Genomic DNA, 17802 nt, shown 5'->3' with positions numbered 1-17802 from the left:
GTGCGATGAAGAGAACAAAACAGGAGGATGTGACGGTGCCTGAGTGCTAGGAGAGGAAGCACCCACCCTCCATGGTGACAATGACTCCTGACTTCAGATATCAGGAGCACACTCAGGCAGCAGAGGGGTGACGTGACCTGTGTGTTAACATAAGGAAGAACACGAGGAAGAAGTCTCAGATCCTGAGTGCTGGCCAACCAGGGCAGGAAACACCTTGGGCGACGGGGAGCTGCCAGGGAAGCTGGGGAGAGTGTCCAGCCCCGTGGAAGAAGCCTGTAGGGTTCAGGCTAGCCCCATCATTCAGTGATTGTCACCAGCACGGTTCAGTTCTCCACCAGGTCTGCCTGCACCGGATATCTGCTGTGTGCCAGGCACTGTGTTGGGACAGTGGGCAAAGTGGGAAGGAATGCAAAGATCATTTAGGCCACAGGCTGCAAACAGGCGACTGGCAGTGGCCCGCACCTGTGTTTTGCTTGGCGTGCAAATTTTAATTGGGTGCGGTTCAAAATCGGAAGTTATCCCATAAACGCGGCACCTGGGTGGCTCAGTTAACCAACTGATCAGACTGTTGATTTCGGCTCAGGTCATGATCTCGTGGTTCGTGAGTTCAAGCCCCGCGTTGGGCTCTGTGCTCACAGTGCAGAGCCTGCTTGGGATTCTCTCTCCCGCTCTCTCTGCCCCTCCCCACTCATGTGCTCTCATCCTTTCTCTCTCTCTCTCAAAAGAAATAAACATTAAAAAAAGGAGTTATCCCATAAAAATCTGGCTTCTCTTTAAGAAGTCGGAAAATCTGGCCATTGCTGGAGCTGAGTGGAGGTCACCCCTTTCTGCCAGGTCTTGCCTTAAAGGGTTTAAGCCACCCAAGTCGTCACCTCTCTTTTACCCCCTCAGACATTTGCCACCTTACACCTGCCTTACTTTATTATTATTATTATTAATTGATTATTATGAACTGCCTGGCCCAGTTGGCATCTGAGTTTGCAGCTCCTGAATTAGACACTGATTCTACCCCTCAGTCTTTCACCATCAAACGGCACCTTCTCTCACACAAGTCCTACTAGCTCTCGATTAATTAACACCTACTTTGTGCCAGGCTTTTTCATATGGTATCTGTTTCGATCCTCACAGCCTCCCTACCAAGTGAGTCCAATGACCCCCATGGTATAGATGGCGAGGCTCTGAGAAGCACAGCAATTCTTACAGGAGGGCTTCTGACAGCTTCACACAGCTTCACACAGCTTCTTACAGGAGGGCTTACACTCAAACTCAAGACCGTCTCCAAGGGCCAGCCCAGTCCCGTCCACCCCAGGGCCCCTCTGTCCTGAACACGGCGGCTCAGGACGCTTCCCGTGCCTGTGCTGGTGCTGGCGAGGAGACGTGTTCCTCCACTCATGGAGCAGGACAGCCCAGGGGCCTGCTAGCAGCTCAAAGTCAGTCAACGCATCTGTTGGTCTGGTTTATCCATCAGCCTCTTGTGAGTTTGACCAACACGAGCTGGCTCCTGAGGCCCCACCACTCTGCATGGTTGGATAAAGCCGGACTCCTTGGATAAAGCCAGCCCAACATGCACTTAGAACTCTATCCACGCCAATCACAACAGAAGAGGTCTTTGAAATCCAACTGCCCCGCTTTTATAGGCAAGTAACATGACGGGGTGGGACAGGGAAAATGTACTGAGTTACTGATAGAGCTGAAGCCTTAGAAAAAAACCATGTTTCCCTAATTGTGGTATGCATAACTGGGGCACTCCGGATGAGTTAGGAGATGCAGGGAATGGAGTTTGATGTTTCAGTTATTAGTCATTTCAATGTGTATCTGAAACACATACACATATACATACATATGCGAGTGTATTGGAAAAACACGCATACATATGTATGTATGTTGGAGACATGTATGTGTGTGTGTGTGTGTGTGTGTGTGTGTGTGTGTATTAGACACATATGTATGATGTATGTGTAAGTACAATCAAACCCAACATTCCGAGGATATTACGCTTTAAACTCAGGCCAATTTTTTTAAGTGGGTTGATGTAAAAGGAAGCATTAAGTCAATAGTTCCTAGGACAGAGGAAAGGTAAAATCATGAGGGTGAACTACAAGTGACAAGATCTGTGAAGCCCTGGAAAGCAGGACCACGGGCAAGCATTCACCCCTGGAGCCACACAGAGCACATTCAAACCCCGGCTTCACTAGCCGTGCTGCTGAAACTCCGAGACTCTGTTATCCCATCTGTGAAATGGGATGGTGGTCGGCTGCAACCCCGAGAGGCTGGCTGGCTCCGAGGACTGCCGCGCGCGTGCACACACACACACACACACACTCACAAAATGATCCCATTCTCTGAGTCTCTAGGGATGGGGAGCCCCTCCTCAAGGCCTGAGGTTTCACTTTCCTGCAGCTGACAGTCAGGTTCACCAAAACATCTGTGGGATTGGGCTCTAGCTGGTTGTCCTGCCTATGGCAGGACTGCTCCAGGAGAACTCTAAGCTGAAGGAGGTTGGAAGTGGCTACACTGTTCCTACGAGGACTAGGAGACAGGTCCTGGAGTCAGATCTGGGGTTGAATCCTTGCTCTGCTCATTAGCTGTGTGACCTCAGGCAAGTGGCTTAATTTCTCTGAGCGTCAGCTGTCTCTTCTACAAAACATGGTTAATAGTCATACCTATATCACAGACCTGTTAGGAGGACTGAAGATCTATCTAGCAAACAGCAAAGGCTTGATGAGCTTTAGCCATTGTTTTATTGTTTGGGCACTTTTGCTGGATAAAGAGAAGTTATGTGTTAAGTTGATTTGCCCCTGTCTAAATTCTGAACAACAGAGCCCTCTTCAACCGTGACACCCCTACAGGTGGTTCAACCACTCACCCCAGGGTGTCCCTCCAGAGAGAACAAAAAACACTGAGAAGACAGAGGGTGTGGCCAGGGAGCCCAAAGCCGACCCTAGTGAACACCTTGACCATGAACTCCACATTTGTTAAATGACAGCATTTGGTGCTCACATCGTTGCTCTGTGGCAAGGAGGACGAGGGGGATCCACTCCGTTTTACAGACTTAGAAGTGGAGATCCAGAGAGGATGGGTGACTGGCTTAAGGTCACACAGCAAATGACAGCAAAGCTGGGTCCGGCACATAATTATGACCCCCACCTGTAGTCCACGTGTTTGCTCTCATTTCATTTTCACAGCGGTCCCAGGGGGTAAGGAGTATTGGTCCCATTTTACAGATGGGATAACGGAGACATTAAGAAAGTGAAGTAAATATCTGAAATAGGTCTAGCAACACACAGAATTGGAAGCCATGCTGCCTGGTTCTTTCCACACACCGTGAGGACACACATTCCTGGTTTGATTGTTCTTGCAACCCTGAGGAGGGAGGCTGGGTCCACAATGAATGAGACTTCAAGAAGCGGAAAGCAAGCACTTTCGATAGGGCAGCGTGACTGAGGCCAAGAGGGTACAGCACCCTCCCCCCATCAGCCCAATGGCTGACGATTTAGATTTAGGCTGGAGTCACCTGAGGGGGAGGAGGGACACCTTGTGCCTTGCTTTCCAACAACAGACAAATGAGTTCAGAGAAAGTAGGAGGGTTCGCTTTGGTCACCTCTAGGTATCCCAGACAACTGGGGTCAGACACATATTCAGCCTCTGGTCAACTCAAAACACCAAGTGGAAACTTCATACCACAGACAGAAATTACCCGCAAAGGGACCCAAGATCTCATGTTGATTTATTTTTGAGAAAAAGACAGAGTGTGAGAAGGGGAGGGGCAGAGGGAGACAAAGACACAGAATCCGAAGCAGGCTCCAGGCTCTGAGCCGTCAGCGCAGAGCCCGACGCGGGGCTCGAACTCACAAGCCACAAGATCATGACCTGAGCCAAAGTCGGACGCCTAACCAACCGAGCCACCCAGGCGCCCCAAAGGGACCCTAGATCTAAATGTAACAGCTGTAAGTATAAAAACTCTTAGAAGAAAACCTAGGCATAAATCTTTGTGATCCTAGACTAAGCAATGATTTCTTGAACATGAAGCAAGACACAAATGGCAAAGGAAAAGATAGACTGGACTTCCTCAATATTAAAAAACCTTTCATGCTCCAAAGGACACCATGAAGAAGGTGAAAAGACAACCCACAGGGAGGAGAAAAATCTTGCAAATCATGTCTCTCATAAGGGACTTGCACTTAGAATATAAAGAACTCTTTTTTTTTTTTAATTTTTTTTTAACGTTTATTTCTTTTTGAGACAGAGACAGAGCATGAACGGGGGAGGGTGAGAGAGAGAGGGAGACACACAATCTGAAGCAGGCTCCCGGCTCTGAGCTGTCAGCACAGAGCCTGATTCGGGGCTCAAACTCACGGACCGCGAGATCATGACCTGAGCCGACGTCGGCCGCTTAACTGACTGAGCCATCCAGGCGCCCCAGAATATAAAGAACTCTTACAACTCCATAATAAAAAAGCAAATAACCCGCCTTAAAAATGGCCAAAGCATCTGAAAAGACATTTTTCCAAAGAAGATATACCAAGGGCCAAGCAGCACATGAAAAGATGCTAATCATCATCAGCCATTAGGGAATTGCAAATCAAAACCACAAAAAGAGAATATTGTATCCACTAGAATGGCTATAGTAAAAAAGACGAGCAATCATTAGTGTTGGTGAGGATATGGAGAAACTGGAACTCCATACACCGCTGGTGGGAATGTAAAATGGGGCAGCCACAGTGCACCTGGGTGGCTCAGTCCGTTAAGCATCTGAATTCCGCTCAGGTCATGATCTCACAGTTCATGAGTTCAAGCCCCGCGTCGGGCTCTGTGCTGACAGCTCGGAGCCTAGAGTCTGCTTCAGCTTCTGTGTCTCCCTCTCTCTGCCCCTTCCCCACTTGCTCTCCATCTCTCTCTCTCTCTCTCTCTCTCTCAAAAATAAATAGATACTAAAAAAAAAAAAAAAAAAAAAAAAAGGTGCAGCCACCGTGGAAAACAGTCTGGCGTTTTCTCAAAGTGTTAACCATAGTTACTATATGACCTAGCAATTCCATTCCTCGATAAATACCTAAGAGGAAGAAAAGCATATGTCCACACAAAAACTTGTACCTAAGTATTCACGGGAGTATCCATAATAGCCAAAGAGTGGAAACAAATGCCTATCAACTGATGCATGCATAAATACAATGTGGTAGATCCATACCGTGGAGTCTTACTCAGCAATGGGAAGACACCAAGTCCTGACACCTGCTACTGAAACACCAGACGTGGACTAGAAGCAAGGCAAGATTTTATTCACGGCCGGGCCAAACCTGATCTCCTGATCTTAAGGAGAAAAGTGCAGAGAATGGCCCCGCACAAAGGTAGCAGGAGCTTACATGGATTTTAGCAAGTCAGAGTACGTCATTATTTAGTTAACCAATGACAATTTACAGCATTTCACGGTAGCCAATTATATTGTGACACACAGACCGTTAGTTTTGGCGGGAACCTATCAATTTAAAGTTCTTTGTTCTAAGAGGGTTTAAAATCACCAATCATAGTTAGACACCTAAGATACCGTGGGGCAGTGAGTTCGTGACTTTTTACATGTTGGTCTTGCCTAGGCCAGATCTTGGTAGAAGGGGTGGGGGAGCGTTTTGCAACCTAAATTACCTACTTAGCAAGCAGGCAAACTTACAGAAGCGAGATAGGGTGGTTAGTAATTTCCAAAAACCCTAATAGGGAACTGCATAAGCTTTTATCTCAATTATTCATGGAAGGTGAGTTTAAGCCGAACTTATATACAGTAAGCTTTCTGATATCTTATAAGTCGACCTATTACATTTCCCACTCCTGTCTGTCAGTTATTCAAACCTTTGAATAACCTTATTCTGGCATCTGGGCTAGTGGGACCTATGGGCTACGTAATACCATAAGCTTTATAGATCCTATTTTTCGATTTATGAACTGGAGTAGTTTTATCAAACAAGGTCCTATAGTTATAGCTAGAAAGAGAAAGATAGGGGGTCCCGCAAGGGCACTTAGGAGAGTTGTTAGCCAAGGGGACCAGGAAAATATAGACTCATACCAATTTTGATTAGTTTGTCTTTGTTTTTCTCTTTCCTCTAGTCGTTGTCTGACCTGACTCAAGCTCTGCTTGAGGATTCCTGAATTATTGACATAAAAAGAGCACTGTTTCCCAAGGGCCATAAAAGCCCTCCTTGTTATAAAAATAACAGGTCTAAGCCCCTCCGATTCTGAAGTACCACCCCCGCTAAAGAGTTTACAGATTCAGATGGTTTATTGATATTCCTTTCTAATTCTGATATATCCTGATCAATGTGTTTGCTTAGTAATTTGAAGTTCTGATCCCCTGTGATGAAAGCGGCAGTACTTACGCCAAAGGATCCTGCAACCCCCAGTCCTACAAAGAGGGGCACTAGGATAGTAGAAATGGGTTCCCTCGTAAATCGAGACTGGGGAATGAAACCTAGGGGTTCACTTCCTCCTTCACCTGAAAAGTAGAAGACCTGGGGTAGGAGGTGGACTAGAATGCAGAAATCAGACCTCTTGATTATAAGGTGGAGGTTTAAACAAGGGGTTAAACCCAAGGAGCAAGCGAACCAAGTCCCAGAGGGTGGTACAAGGAAGTAAAGGGTACCCCCCACATAAGTATTATTTGGCAAGTAGATGGTGCTGTTACAATAAGTCAAATACCTGGACTGTTTCATCTGGTAATTTCCAGCACAGAAACAAGTCCCCACTCCTTCTAGATCTCCTAAGGTGAGACTTGGGTTCTGCCCCGGGTACAATGACCCTCTATCTGGCCATGGCTCAAATTCCTGACTTGGTCTTCTCTCGTTCCCAAAGGGACTGGAGCACCTATTCCTGTGTAGTAGGGGGACCTAGGATCCAAACACAGCCAACAATCCCAAGTGATGTTAGGGTTGGTGGCATTTAAAAACTTAAAGGTATAGTACAAGGCTTTAAAGGTATCGGTCTCTCTTACTTCAGGTTTGTTCCTAGCGGGGGGAGGAGTCAACACAAGGGCAGCAGTGGTGGGCGAACGGGCCGTAAACTTAGCTGATGACTGGGCTAGAGGCCTGGGGGGCAGTTTTTCAGGGTCAGGGAGAGGATTAATTACAGGATTGGGCCCAATGGGCGCTCTAGGGGTGACTCTAACTTTAAACCTCTGAATGGTGAACGCAGTGCCGGGATCAAGACCAGAAACGTATAATCTCAATCCCCATGTTTCCCCTGTATTCCATCAGGGATCTAAACCATTTTTGATGATGATGGTGACTAGGTGTTGACTCTCGGTCGGAGACACTGCTCTTACAGACCGTATAAACTGATCCTTTTCAGTAACCCAGTCAGCTATGGTTCCACAACCCCATGAGGCACAGTGAAACTGGCCTCGTCCTTGACAGCCGGCGGGCCCATCAGAGGGACAAGCATAAAGCCGTACTCCTTTGAAACTTGGGCAGTCTGGGGTTCTCTGGTAAGGCAAAACTCCGGTAGCACCTTGATATCATGGTTGTTGTTTCCACTCAATGGGGAACAGAAGACACAGATTAAAGGTCAAGGCAGGGGAAGCGTAAGAGGTAGAATTTGCTAAAACCTGTCCCATAGTGGTTTTGCTAACTATCCAACGGTACTGGACAGGGGCGTGGTCAGAACATGTTTCTCCGACCAAGGAAATTATTAAGAACAAAATTACCCAGCGGATTCTTTTACCAGCCGGACCTTCAAAGGATTTTCGGTCCGTTTGACAGTCCACTGTAGAGGAATGTGGTCGGGGTGTGCCGCTTTAATTTGAGAGCGATGGACCCAGTGGCTCCGGCCGGCAACTTTCACAGCGGATGGGGTGGACAGGATGATCGGATAAGGCCCAACCCAGCGTGCCTCTAAATTTGGGGAGGTGTGACGTTGCATCCAGATCCAATCTCCAGGTCCGAGTCCTTGGTCTGATGGTTCGACTGCAGAGGGAGGTTCCTTCCGGCTTTCTTTTACTAGGTTACGGATGGCTGGAAATGTACTTTGTAGAGCCTGCAAGGACTTAAGGAGATGTTGGTTTGAGATTTCCGCCCATTGTTCATCTCCCAGTTTTGGAAGCAAGAGAGGTGGTCTTCCAAATAGGATTTCAAAGGGGGGAATGCCTCTTACGTAAGGTATACAGCATACTCTGAGGAGGGCAAAAGGAAGGAGGCCTACCCAGTTTTCGCCAGTTTCTGGAATTAATTTAGTCAAGGTTTCTTTTAGAGTTCTATTCATTCTTTCTACCTGCCCTGGACTTTGGGGGTGGTAGGCACAATGTAATTTCCAATTAATTTGTCAGCTTTTGGCCAACATTTTAGATATCTGGGCTATGAAAGCCGGGCCATTATCTGACCCCAAACCAACAGGGACGCCAAATCGGGGAACCAATTCATTGAAGTAATTTCTTAGCCACTATCTGAGCGGACTCTGTTTTAGTGGGGAAAGCCTCTAACCATCCAGAGAAGGTGTCCACCAGTACGAGGAGATAATGATAGCCATAGGGTCCATGTTTCATCTCAGTGAAGTCAAGTTCCCATATTTCTCTGGGTATCTGTCTGCGTAGTCGCCGTCCTGAAAAATTAAACTTGGGAGAGGGGTTAGTCTGAGCACAGGCTTTGCATCAGTCTCCTAGGCTTGGTACAACTTTATTAAGGTTTGGAATAAAATAGTCTCTTTGGGCTAGTTCAGACAACTTGGTTGCCCCTAGATGCGTGGAGCTGTGGACTTGCGGGAGCCAGGTCCGTCCTATAGCTTCTGGTATGAAGATGCGTCCGTCCTCGAGGTGATACCAATGCTGGTCATCTCTTTCTGCCCTCAAGGTTTTTATCAGGCGTAGCTCCTCTTTGGTCTAAAACGGTTCCGTGGAGAGAAAGCGTGGAGGCAGCAGAGGCAAAATTTTAATCGGGAGAACATCTCTTTCTGCTGTGGCCTCTGCCGTTGCGTCAGCAAAGGCGTTTCCTTTCGCTCGGGGCGAGTCTGCCTTTTGGTGGCTCTTGCAGTGTATAATGGCCACCTTTTTAGGAAGCCATAAGGCTTCCTTCCAGTAGGGCCAGGATTTCTTTTTTAATTTCCTTCCCTCCTGATGTTAACGGTCCTCTTTCCTCATATAGAGTTCCATGAACATGGGCGGTGGCGAATGCATACCTGCTATTCGTGAAAATGTTCACCGTTTTTTCCCTTTGCCCATCTGAGGGCCTGGGCTAGCGCCATCAGCTCTGCTCTTTGGGCAGAAGTGTCGTGCTCAAGGGCTTGGGCCCAGATAACCTGGTCCTGAGTCACTACAGCTGCACCTGCATATCTGATCCCATCTTTGACAAAACTGCTGCCATCAGAGAACAGCTCGAAATCCACCTTTGACAGAGGTTGATCTCTTAAGTCCCCCCCTCAGTCCCGTAAGAGTACTCACAGTTTCCAAGCAATCGTGGCGTGGGGCCTCTGAGTCGTCATCAGGTAGCAACGTGGCTGGATTTAAAGCCTCTGCCTTCAGCAAAGTGATGCGTGGAGGGTCTAATAGCAATACCTGATCCTGGATGATTCGTGCGTTGATCCATTGGTCTGGTGGGGAGTGCAGCAGGGATGCTACTGCGTGAGGTCCTATGATCTGAAGGTCTTGCCCAACCGTTAGTTTGGAAGCTTCTTTAACCAGTGGCGGCAACAGCTCTGAGGCAACTGGGCCACCCGGTGGCAACAGAGTCCAGCCGCTTGGACAAGTAGGCTACAGGTCGTTTCCAGGGGCCCAAAGTTTGAGTAAGGACCCCTTTAGCAATTCCCCGGATCTCATGCACAAATAGTTGGAAGGGTCTGGTAATACCAGGTAAAGCTAGGGCTGGGGCTTGGGTGAGGGCGCTCGTGATCTGCTCAAAAGCCCTGTCTTCTTGTTCTCCCCAGACCATCTCAGTTCCTTCACCCCCAGTGGCGGAGTACAGGGGTTTTGCCATTTCAGCGAAACCTGGTATCCAGAGGCGGCAATACCCAGCAGCTCCTAGGAACTCCCTGATCTGCCTTTTAGTTGTGGGTTTAGGAATGTTGAGGATAGCTTGGATTCTTTCTGGCCCCAGCGATCGCTTGCCTGCATGCAGTTGGTAGCCCAAATATATGACAGAGTCCAAGCAAATTTGCGCCTTCTTTGCAGAAACTTTATATCCCAGGACATCTAATTCCCTTAGCAGATCCTCTGTAGCCTTCGTGCAGTTCTCTAAGGAGTCAGCGGCTAGGAGCAAGTCATCTACATATTGCAACAGCGCAACATCTGGGTGGCTCTCTCGGTAGGGGACCAAATCCCTTCGGAGAGCCTCATCAAAAAGAGTGGGGGGAGTTCTTAAACCCTTGGGGCAGTCGAGTCCAGGTTAACTGTCCATTGTAAGTTCCACCTGGGTCTGTCCATTCAAAGGCAAAAATAGGCTGACTGACCTTTGCAATCGGCAAAGCAAAGAATGCATCCTTTCAGTCCAGGACGGAGTAAAGGCAGTAATTTGGTGAGAGTTCACTCAGGAGAGTGTAGGGGTTGGGGACTGTAGGATGAATTGTCTCCACCCTTTTGTTAACTTCTCTGAGGTCTTGTACCGGCCTATATTCTGAAGTCCCAGGTTTGGGGACAGGAAGCAAGGGAGTATTCCAGGGGGAATGGCATGGCATTAGGATCCCAGCTTCTCGCAAGCGGTTGATGTGTTTGGCAATTCCCTCCCTCGCTTGCTGGCTGATGGGATATTGCCTCACCCGGATGGGGGTGGCTGTGGCAGCTAACTGGATCACTAGCGGCACTTGTCGAATGGCTAGTCCAGGGGGCTTAGTTTCAGCCCAAACTGTAGGAATTGTCTCTTTCCACTTTTCTATTAATGGAGACGCTTTCTGCTCTGGTTTTTCTAAGAGTCGATATTCCTCTGATATAGGGCAGGGAACTAGAATGGCAGGTGGCGGTAGGTTCAAGTCTATAGAATTTCCGGTAAAGGAAATTTGGGCCTTAAGCTTGTGCAACAGATCTCTCCCCAGAAGGGAATATGGGCAATCAGGTATGAGCACAAAGGAATGAGTAATAGTCCCTTCAGCTAGGTCAGTGATTCGGGCACGAGTCCGCGGGTAGCCTTGCGTTTGTCCTGTGGCTCCCGGAATGTATACCTTTTCTTTAATCACAGGTCCTAAGGGTTCTTTAAGACCCAGTGTCAACCAGGAATCTGGTTTCTTTCCCTTCTATGTTGAGGGTAACCACAGGCTCCTGGGGATTCAGGGAAAGAGGGGAGCTGTGGTGGTGTCATTGTTCCTGGGCGACCAGGATGGGAGGCTTTTTGTTGGGGCATTTATCTTTCCAATGTCCTTCTTTCTTACAATAAGCACATTGATTTTTTCCCAATGTTGCTCAGGGTCTTTTCTGGCCTCAGGGTTGAGGCCTTCCCTGTCCTTTGCTGTTGCCTGGGGGTTTTCCCCAGGCTGCTACAAGGACTTTCCCTATTTCCTTCCCTTGCATAACGGCAGAGCTGTCCCTGCTCTGAAAAACTCGCTGGGCTATTTCTACCAACTCTGAAATTAGCTTTCCTTCGAATCCTTCTAATTTTTGGAGCTTTTTATGGAGGTCTGGGGCCGACTGAGAAACGAAAGCCATATTAATGGTTTTTTGGTTCTCTATTGCCTCGGGGTCAATAGGAGAATATAAGCGGTAAGCCTGGTAAAGCCTTTCTAGGAAGGCTGCAGGCGACTCTTTCGGTCCCTGGACCGTGTCATGAATTTTTGTCAGATCGGTGGGCTTTCGTGCCGCTGCGCGAAGCCCCTGTAACAGAATCTGGCGATACTGGAGTAGACGCTCCCTACCATTATCCGCGTTAGGGTCCCAATGGGGCGGCGCGGAATGGAAAACGTGCTCAATTCTGTGAAGGTCTGTGGTAGGCATTCTGTCTGGGCCGAGGACTGCTCTCGTGGCTTCCCGGGGCACTCGGGCCCTTTCCTTGAAGTCAGTAAAACCTGCAAGAGTTGGTGACAATCTTCCCAAGTAGGTAAGTGGGTGGTGAAAATAGAGCTCAATAAGTCAATTAGGCCCTGGGGGTTTTCAGAGAAAGGCAGGTTCTGAGTTTTCCAGTTGTAGAGGTCCGTGGTGGAGAAAGGAGTGTAGAAAAGCGTTGGGCGTGTTGGCTGCCCATCTGGACCGGGAGCCGGAGCCATTTGCCTAAGAAGAAGGATGGGAACTGGGGCATCAGAGGACTGGTGTTCTCCTCTATAGAGGGCTCCTGATCTGGTATGTGGGGGACTAGTCAAAGGGTCTCCTGCGGCTTTGGGTTCCTGGGGAGCTACTGGAGTCTGGGGAGAAGGAGGTGGTCTCTGAGGATCGGATAACAAGTCCGTCCCTTCGGGTTATCTCCTGAAGCACTGGGTAAAGCCTCTTTGAAGGCTGAGTGACGGGAAGCAAGGGTTTGGAGTTTGGAGGAGAAGAGGAAGGGGAGTGGGAAAGGGAGATGCCAGATGACAGCTTTTGGCCCTGTTTCTGGCACTCTCTCAGCCAGGAAGGTGGGTCTTCTAGGTCGACCCAAGTCACAACATATGGCTCCTGTGGGGATGAACATCATAACAAATCCCGCGGACAGCATAAGCAAGGTTAAGATTATAGGAGCCCTCTGTGGGGGGCCAGTCAACCCCAGAGAATGTCGGCCAGTCCAGTTGGCAATATGTCCGCAGCCAGGATGGCTTTAGGTTAAAGCCATAGTTCTTTCCTCTTTTTCTGAAACCAGAGAAGTTATTTAGGATCCATTTAAGGGGGGGGAGGGGGGGGGGGCAAGGCTTGGACGAAGACTGACCCATGGCGGAGGTTAAACAGTGGGTCACACCAGAGATAATGATAGGTTAACAGGAAACGTTTAACAGGGCACACAGAGCACTGAACATAGAACAAATGGTTGGGGTGATCAAGCCCGACCCAGAGGATCTGAAGACCCAGAGGGTCCGGAGACCCAGAGGTTCCGGAGACCCAGATGGTGCTGGGGACGTCTCCACCAGATACCAGCTAGGGGGAAGTTAAGCCGCGTCCAGCCTTCCCTCCTAGAATCAGATCTGTCCAGTAACAGAAAACAGAGAACAGAAAATAGAAAATAGGTGCCGCCTCGCATACCTTGCTTAAGCCAGGTCTGAGAACGGAAGGCCGGGGCCGAGGAACGTCTCTCGGGAGCTCTCCCCTAGCTGTTCCGCTTCGGCCTCCGAATTTCGGGTGGTCATAGAATCTCGGTGGGACCTCCAAATGAAACACCAGACGCCGAATAGAAGCGAGGCAAGATTTTATTCACGGCCGGGCCAAACCTGATCTCCTGATCTTAAGGAGAAAAGTGCAGAGAATGGCCCCGCACAAAGGTAGCAGGAGCTTACATGGATTTTAGCAAGTCAGAGTACGTCATTATTTAGTTAACCAATGACAATTTACAGCATTTCACGGTAGCCAATTATATTGTGACACACAGACCGTTAGTTTTGGCGGGAACCTATCAATTTAAAGTTCTTTGTTCTAAGAGGGTTTAAAATCACCAATCATAGTTAGACACCTAAGATACCGTGGGGCAGTGAGTTCGTGACTTTTTACATGTTGGTCTTGCCTAGGCCAGATCTTGGTAGAAGGGGTGGGGAGCGTTTTGCAACCTAAGTTATCTACTTAACAAGCAGGCGAAGTTACGGAAGCGAGATAGGGTGGTTAGTAATTTCCGATAACCCTAATAGGGAACTGCATAAGCTTTTATCTTAATTATTCATGAAAGGTGAGTTTAAGACGAACTTATATACAGTAAGCTTTCTGATATCTTATAAGTCGACCTATTACACTACAACCCTGAAAACATCATGCTAAGTGAAAAAAGCCTGTAACGAAAGCCCAAATATTAGAAGACACCATTTATTTGAAATATACAGAACAGCTCCTATCAGTGATGTGGTACCATCAGGCTATTACAAAGTATTGGACAGGAGAGGGCTCCCCCAAGCAGCCTGTCATTGTGAAGGCCAAATTCTTCAACAGAAGAGCTGAAGAGAAGATCAAGGGGTAGGAATGGCTGTGTCCTGGCAGCTTGAAGCCCCATGGAGGGAGGTCTACTAAAAGGTAACAAGTGCTTTTCCAAAAAAAAAAAAAAAAAATCTATTTTTGTCCCACATAAACCTAGGATTCTGCTAATGGGTACAGGGTTACTTTTTGGGGTAAAGGAAATGTTCTAAAATTGATTATGCTGACGGTTGCACAACTTATTGAATTGTATACTTTAAATGGGTGAGTCATAAGGTATGTGACTTATATCTTAATAAAGCTCTCACATGTATTTTTAAAAAGCACGGGTAGAGGGGTGGGCAACAAAAGGGAAGCAGGAGTCTGGGGGTGATGGAAATATTCTAAATACCGATTATGGTGGTGGTGGTTCCCGGGGTATACATTTGTCAAGCCTGATCAAAATGTGTGACGTAGGGGAGCCTGGGGGGTTCAGTCGGTTGAGCGGCCGACTTCGGCTCAGGTCATGATCTCGAGTTCATGGGTTCAAGTTCCACATCGGGCTCTGTGCTGACAGCTCACAGCCTGGAGCCTGCTTCAGATTCTATGTCTCCCTCTCTCTCTGCCCCTCCCCTGCTCTTGCTCTGTCTCTCTCTCTCAAAAGATAAAATAAAACGTTAGAAAAAAATTTTTTTTACAAAAAAATTGTTTTAATGTGATGTAAATTAATTTTCAATAAAGTTGATTTAAAAAACAAACAAACAGGTGGAGAAGGCCGGAAGGAGCAGTGCAGGAATCAAGACCATTACATGACAAAGGGCAGGTCCTCTCCAGTTGCCAGGGAAAACAATTCAGAGGGGACCTGGACTCCTCCCCTCCCCTCAGGAGCATTAGAATTCCTACTTCCTCATTAGACACCACAAGGGAAGCCAAAGGAATTGAAATGGAAAGCAGGGTCCCTCCACAGTGCCTGGCCTGGAGGAAATGAGGCTTCTAGACTTTGTGCAGATGGTGATTTGAAGACCCTGGGCTCAAAGTCTTGGAAAAGGAGGGGCACCGGCCTGTTAACATTCAAGTGCACTTTGTAGGCTCTCCTTTGTCTTACTTAGCCTTATAGGAGTCCTGGTAAAACATGCCTCACCCAGCTGGGTGCCTGTTCTCCTTCTAGGGGTCTCCATCTTGATCTAGACCTGAAGCTGCCAAAGGGTCTGAATGCCCAGCACGATACCTGGCATTCAGCGAAGCCTAGATTAGATACACGAGGTAGAGGGGGCAAAACCCACCTACTCTCTAGAAGAAGTTTGAATTGGTCAAGAAGTGGGGCTGTCCCAACGCCTGCGCAGTGCTTGTCTTAGGCAGCCCCGCGTCCCGTCCGCTCAGCCTCGCGTTCTTTTCCAGCTTCCACCTTCCCATTCTGCTGCCCCTGCCCCAGCCCGACGTGCCCTTCCTCGGGCGTACCTGAGCACAGGATGGAGTAGAAGCCCTCCTTCTGGAGCATGATCAGCAGGGAGCCCCAACCGAGGAGTACGGCAGAGAAGAAGAGGTTCTCCAGCATCGCGGTGCACGCCATCCACCAGCGCCTCCGGTACGCCTGCTGCAGCGTGGGGGCCATGCTGGCCGCGAGCCTGCACAGGAACACCGCGCTGAGCAAACGGACCCCCGGCGGCCCCGGGGAAGGGTCTCGCATCCCGGCGGCTCCTGAGACCCCTCGAGCCTGCCCGCGAAGGTCCCAGGGCCCTGGGCTTCCCGGCGGGTGCCGCCGACCTGGCTCTGGGCGCACTGGCAGTGCCAGGGGCTCACGCGGCGCTGCGCTCCCGCCGGGCCACTATCGGAAACAAGGAAGGTCCTGTCTGAGCGCAACAGATTCCTGGCGCGCTGCCGGGCTCTTCCAGCCAGGCCAGAACGCGCAGAGCCCGGCTCCCCGGGCCCAAACCCGCACTTCCCCAAGTCCCCAAAGGTCAGCAAGGGGCAGGGCGCGCTCTGAAGCCACCGCTGGCCAGCATCCGGCCGCCCGCGCCAGGAAGGACCCCCAGAAGCAAGCAGGAGGAGGAAGGGGAAGTCTGGGACTAGCCTGAGACACCCCCCGCCCCCATTCCTGCTGCCCCAGTAAGACCACTCCTCTCCTCTGGGGCCCGGCCCCCGCTGGCCCTCCGCCCTCCGCCTCTCCGCACCAGGCGCCCGGTGTCCCCACCGTCCCTCGATCCAGGCAGACAGCTGCCACGTGGAAGGAGACCCGGGGCGGGCCCTCCGGCGGCCCCGGCGCCCCTCACTCACTCGGCAGGGCGCGGGCCACCACGCGGCGCTCATCCGAGCCAGCCCGCGCTCTCGGGTCGGGGAAGGGTGCTCGCGCTCCGGCAGGAAGTCCCGCGGCCGCTGACTTTATAAGGGCCGAGCTCCCCGCGGGCGGGCGGCGGGCGGGTGTGTTTACCAGAGGGAGGGAAGGAGCCAGAGCTCCCCCCGCCGCGGCCGCGGCCGCCGCCACCACCGTGGGAGGAGACGGGACACGGGCGGCGCGGGGGTGGGGAGCGGCAGGGGGGAGACGGATGCCGCGGAGAGGAGAGGGACTGGGAAGGGCAAAGGGGGGAAGGGCGCGAGGGAGGGGCGGAAGGCACCAGCCGCGGCTCCCGGGGCCTCAGTACCCTCATCTGTGAAATGGGGCTCTGGGTTCCGGCGCGCCCGCAGGTCGGTTCAAACTCCCACAAGAGTGTTGCTCCAAACTGAGGAAGTGCAGCCGAAGGGGCCGAGAGGAAGAGGAGTACCCGAGGGGCCGGAGGAAAGGGAGGGAGGGACGCGCTTGGAGAAACGCGACAGCGAGCCGCGGGACCCTACGGGCTCGGGGGAGCGAGCAGGTTTTTTTCTTGGGGAGCCTGGGAGTGTCGGTGGGAGCCGGCCCGTGGGGCTCCCAGCGGACCCGCAGCCGGGGACCCCCTTAACCACACCCGCCGCTCACCTCTGGTGGGGGGAAGCGCGCCTCCCGCGGCCGCGGACGCCTCCGGGAGCGCAGCGCCTTCGCGGCGCGTCCACGCTCTGCGGCCGTGGTCGCGCGGGCCCAGCTGCGAACCGCACGGGCTATCGGACTTCTCTGCGCGCCGGGGCCGGGCCGCCTCGGGGACTCAGCGCCGCAGTCTGGTGTTCTTGCCTTCTCTGCCCCCTCGGAAGAAGTCGGGGAGCGGGGAACCCGCCGGGTACCCCCGATCCGCGAGACGGGGCATAGGCGGAGCGGATCCACGGAGTTAATTCTTGTATTTACACCCGTCCCGGGCTGCGCCCCGAGGTGGGGGCGGGGGCTCCCTTCCCTTCCCCTCCCCCTAGGTCTAGTTTCACGCGCACGTGACTCGCCCTCTGGTCCCCAGATACTCCCCCGCAGCACACGCCCCAGCACAAAGAATTCCCACCCCCACCCCCGCCCTCTCCCTCGGGCCCCCCAGACGAGTTGGGCAGCGCCCTCTGTATCCTTGGTCAAAACAGAGAACGACTGAGCTGGAGCCGACTGGCCCCGATGCAGGGCCGGCTTGGGTGGGGTTTTGAACTGTGCAGTTGGGAGTAGTGTTTTCTGAGAAGCAGAATGACATGGGTTTCCTTAGAGTTAGTCAGCTGGAGGTCTGCATCTGGACTTTGAAAGTGACTGGCCTGGCTTAACTTGGGCAAGTTGTTTAAACTCCCTGAGCCTCGGTTTCCTTCTTTGTAAATTAGGATAAGGGGGGCGGGGGGCGGTGAAGGACGGAGTTAAGGGTTATGATGCAGGTCAAATGCTGAGCCCGGCGCTCAGCGTGGGGTACGTGCAACAAATGTTGATTGTTGTTACTGCTATTGCTATTATTATTTCAGAAGACCTGGAAATAGGATGCTTCCAGACA

The 17802-nt window shown here is 50.9% G+C and overlaps 1 protein-coding gene across 10 annotated transcripts in view; it reads right to left on the bottom strand.

Moving 5' to 3' along the window:
• SLC43A1 (solute carrier family 43 member 1) overlaps nucleotides 1-17288 on the bottom strand; it is a 32865-nt gene extending 15577 nt beyond the window's left edge. Inside the window, exons 1-3 of one of the 10 annotated variants that reach the window (XM_078433492.2) lie at nucleotides 15404-15518; nucleotides 13094-13291; nucleotides 7685-8022 (exon numbers count right to left, since the gene is read on the bottom strand). Coding sequence is in view for 3 of the 10 variants with exons in the window: in XM_078433489.2 (XP_078289615.1) it covers nucleotides 15404-15557 (154 nt within the window). In the remaining 7 variants the exon portion in view is untranslated. Of the gene's footprint in view, nucleotides 1-7684; nucleotides 12158-13093; nucleotides 13292-15403; nucleotides 15571-16116; nucleotides 16434-16895 lie in introns of those variants that run through there. The other 9 variants (XM_078433493.2, XM_081790258.1, XM_078433491.2 and 6 more) reach the window with 9 other exon arrangements.
• Nucleotides 17289-17802: the final 514 nt, after the last annotated feature.

This window comes from Panthera onca, chromosome D1, assembly GCF_046562875.1.
Source record: "Panthera onca isolate mPanOnc1 chromosome D1, mPanOnc1 haplotype 2, whole genome shotgun sequence".
In the NCBI taxonomy this organism is placed as follows: domain Eukaryota; kingdom Metazoa; phylum Chordata; class Mammalia; order Carnivora; family Felidae; genus Panthera; species Panthera onca.
This window is presented reverse-complemented; position numbering and strand designations above follow the sequence as displayed.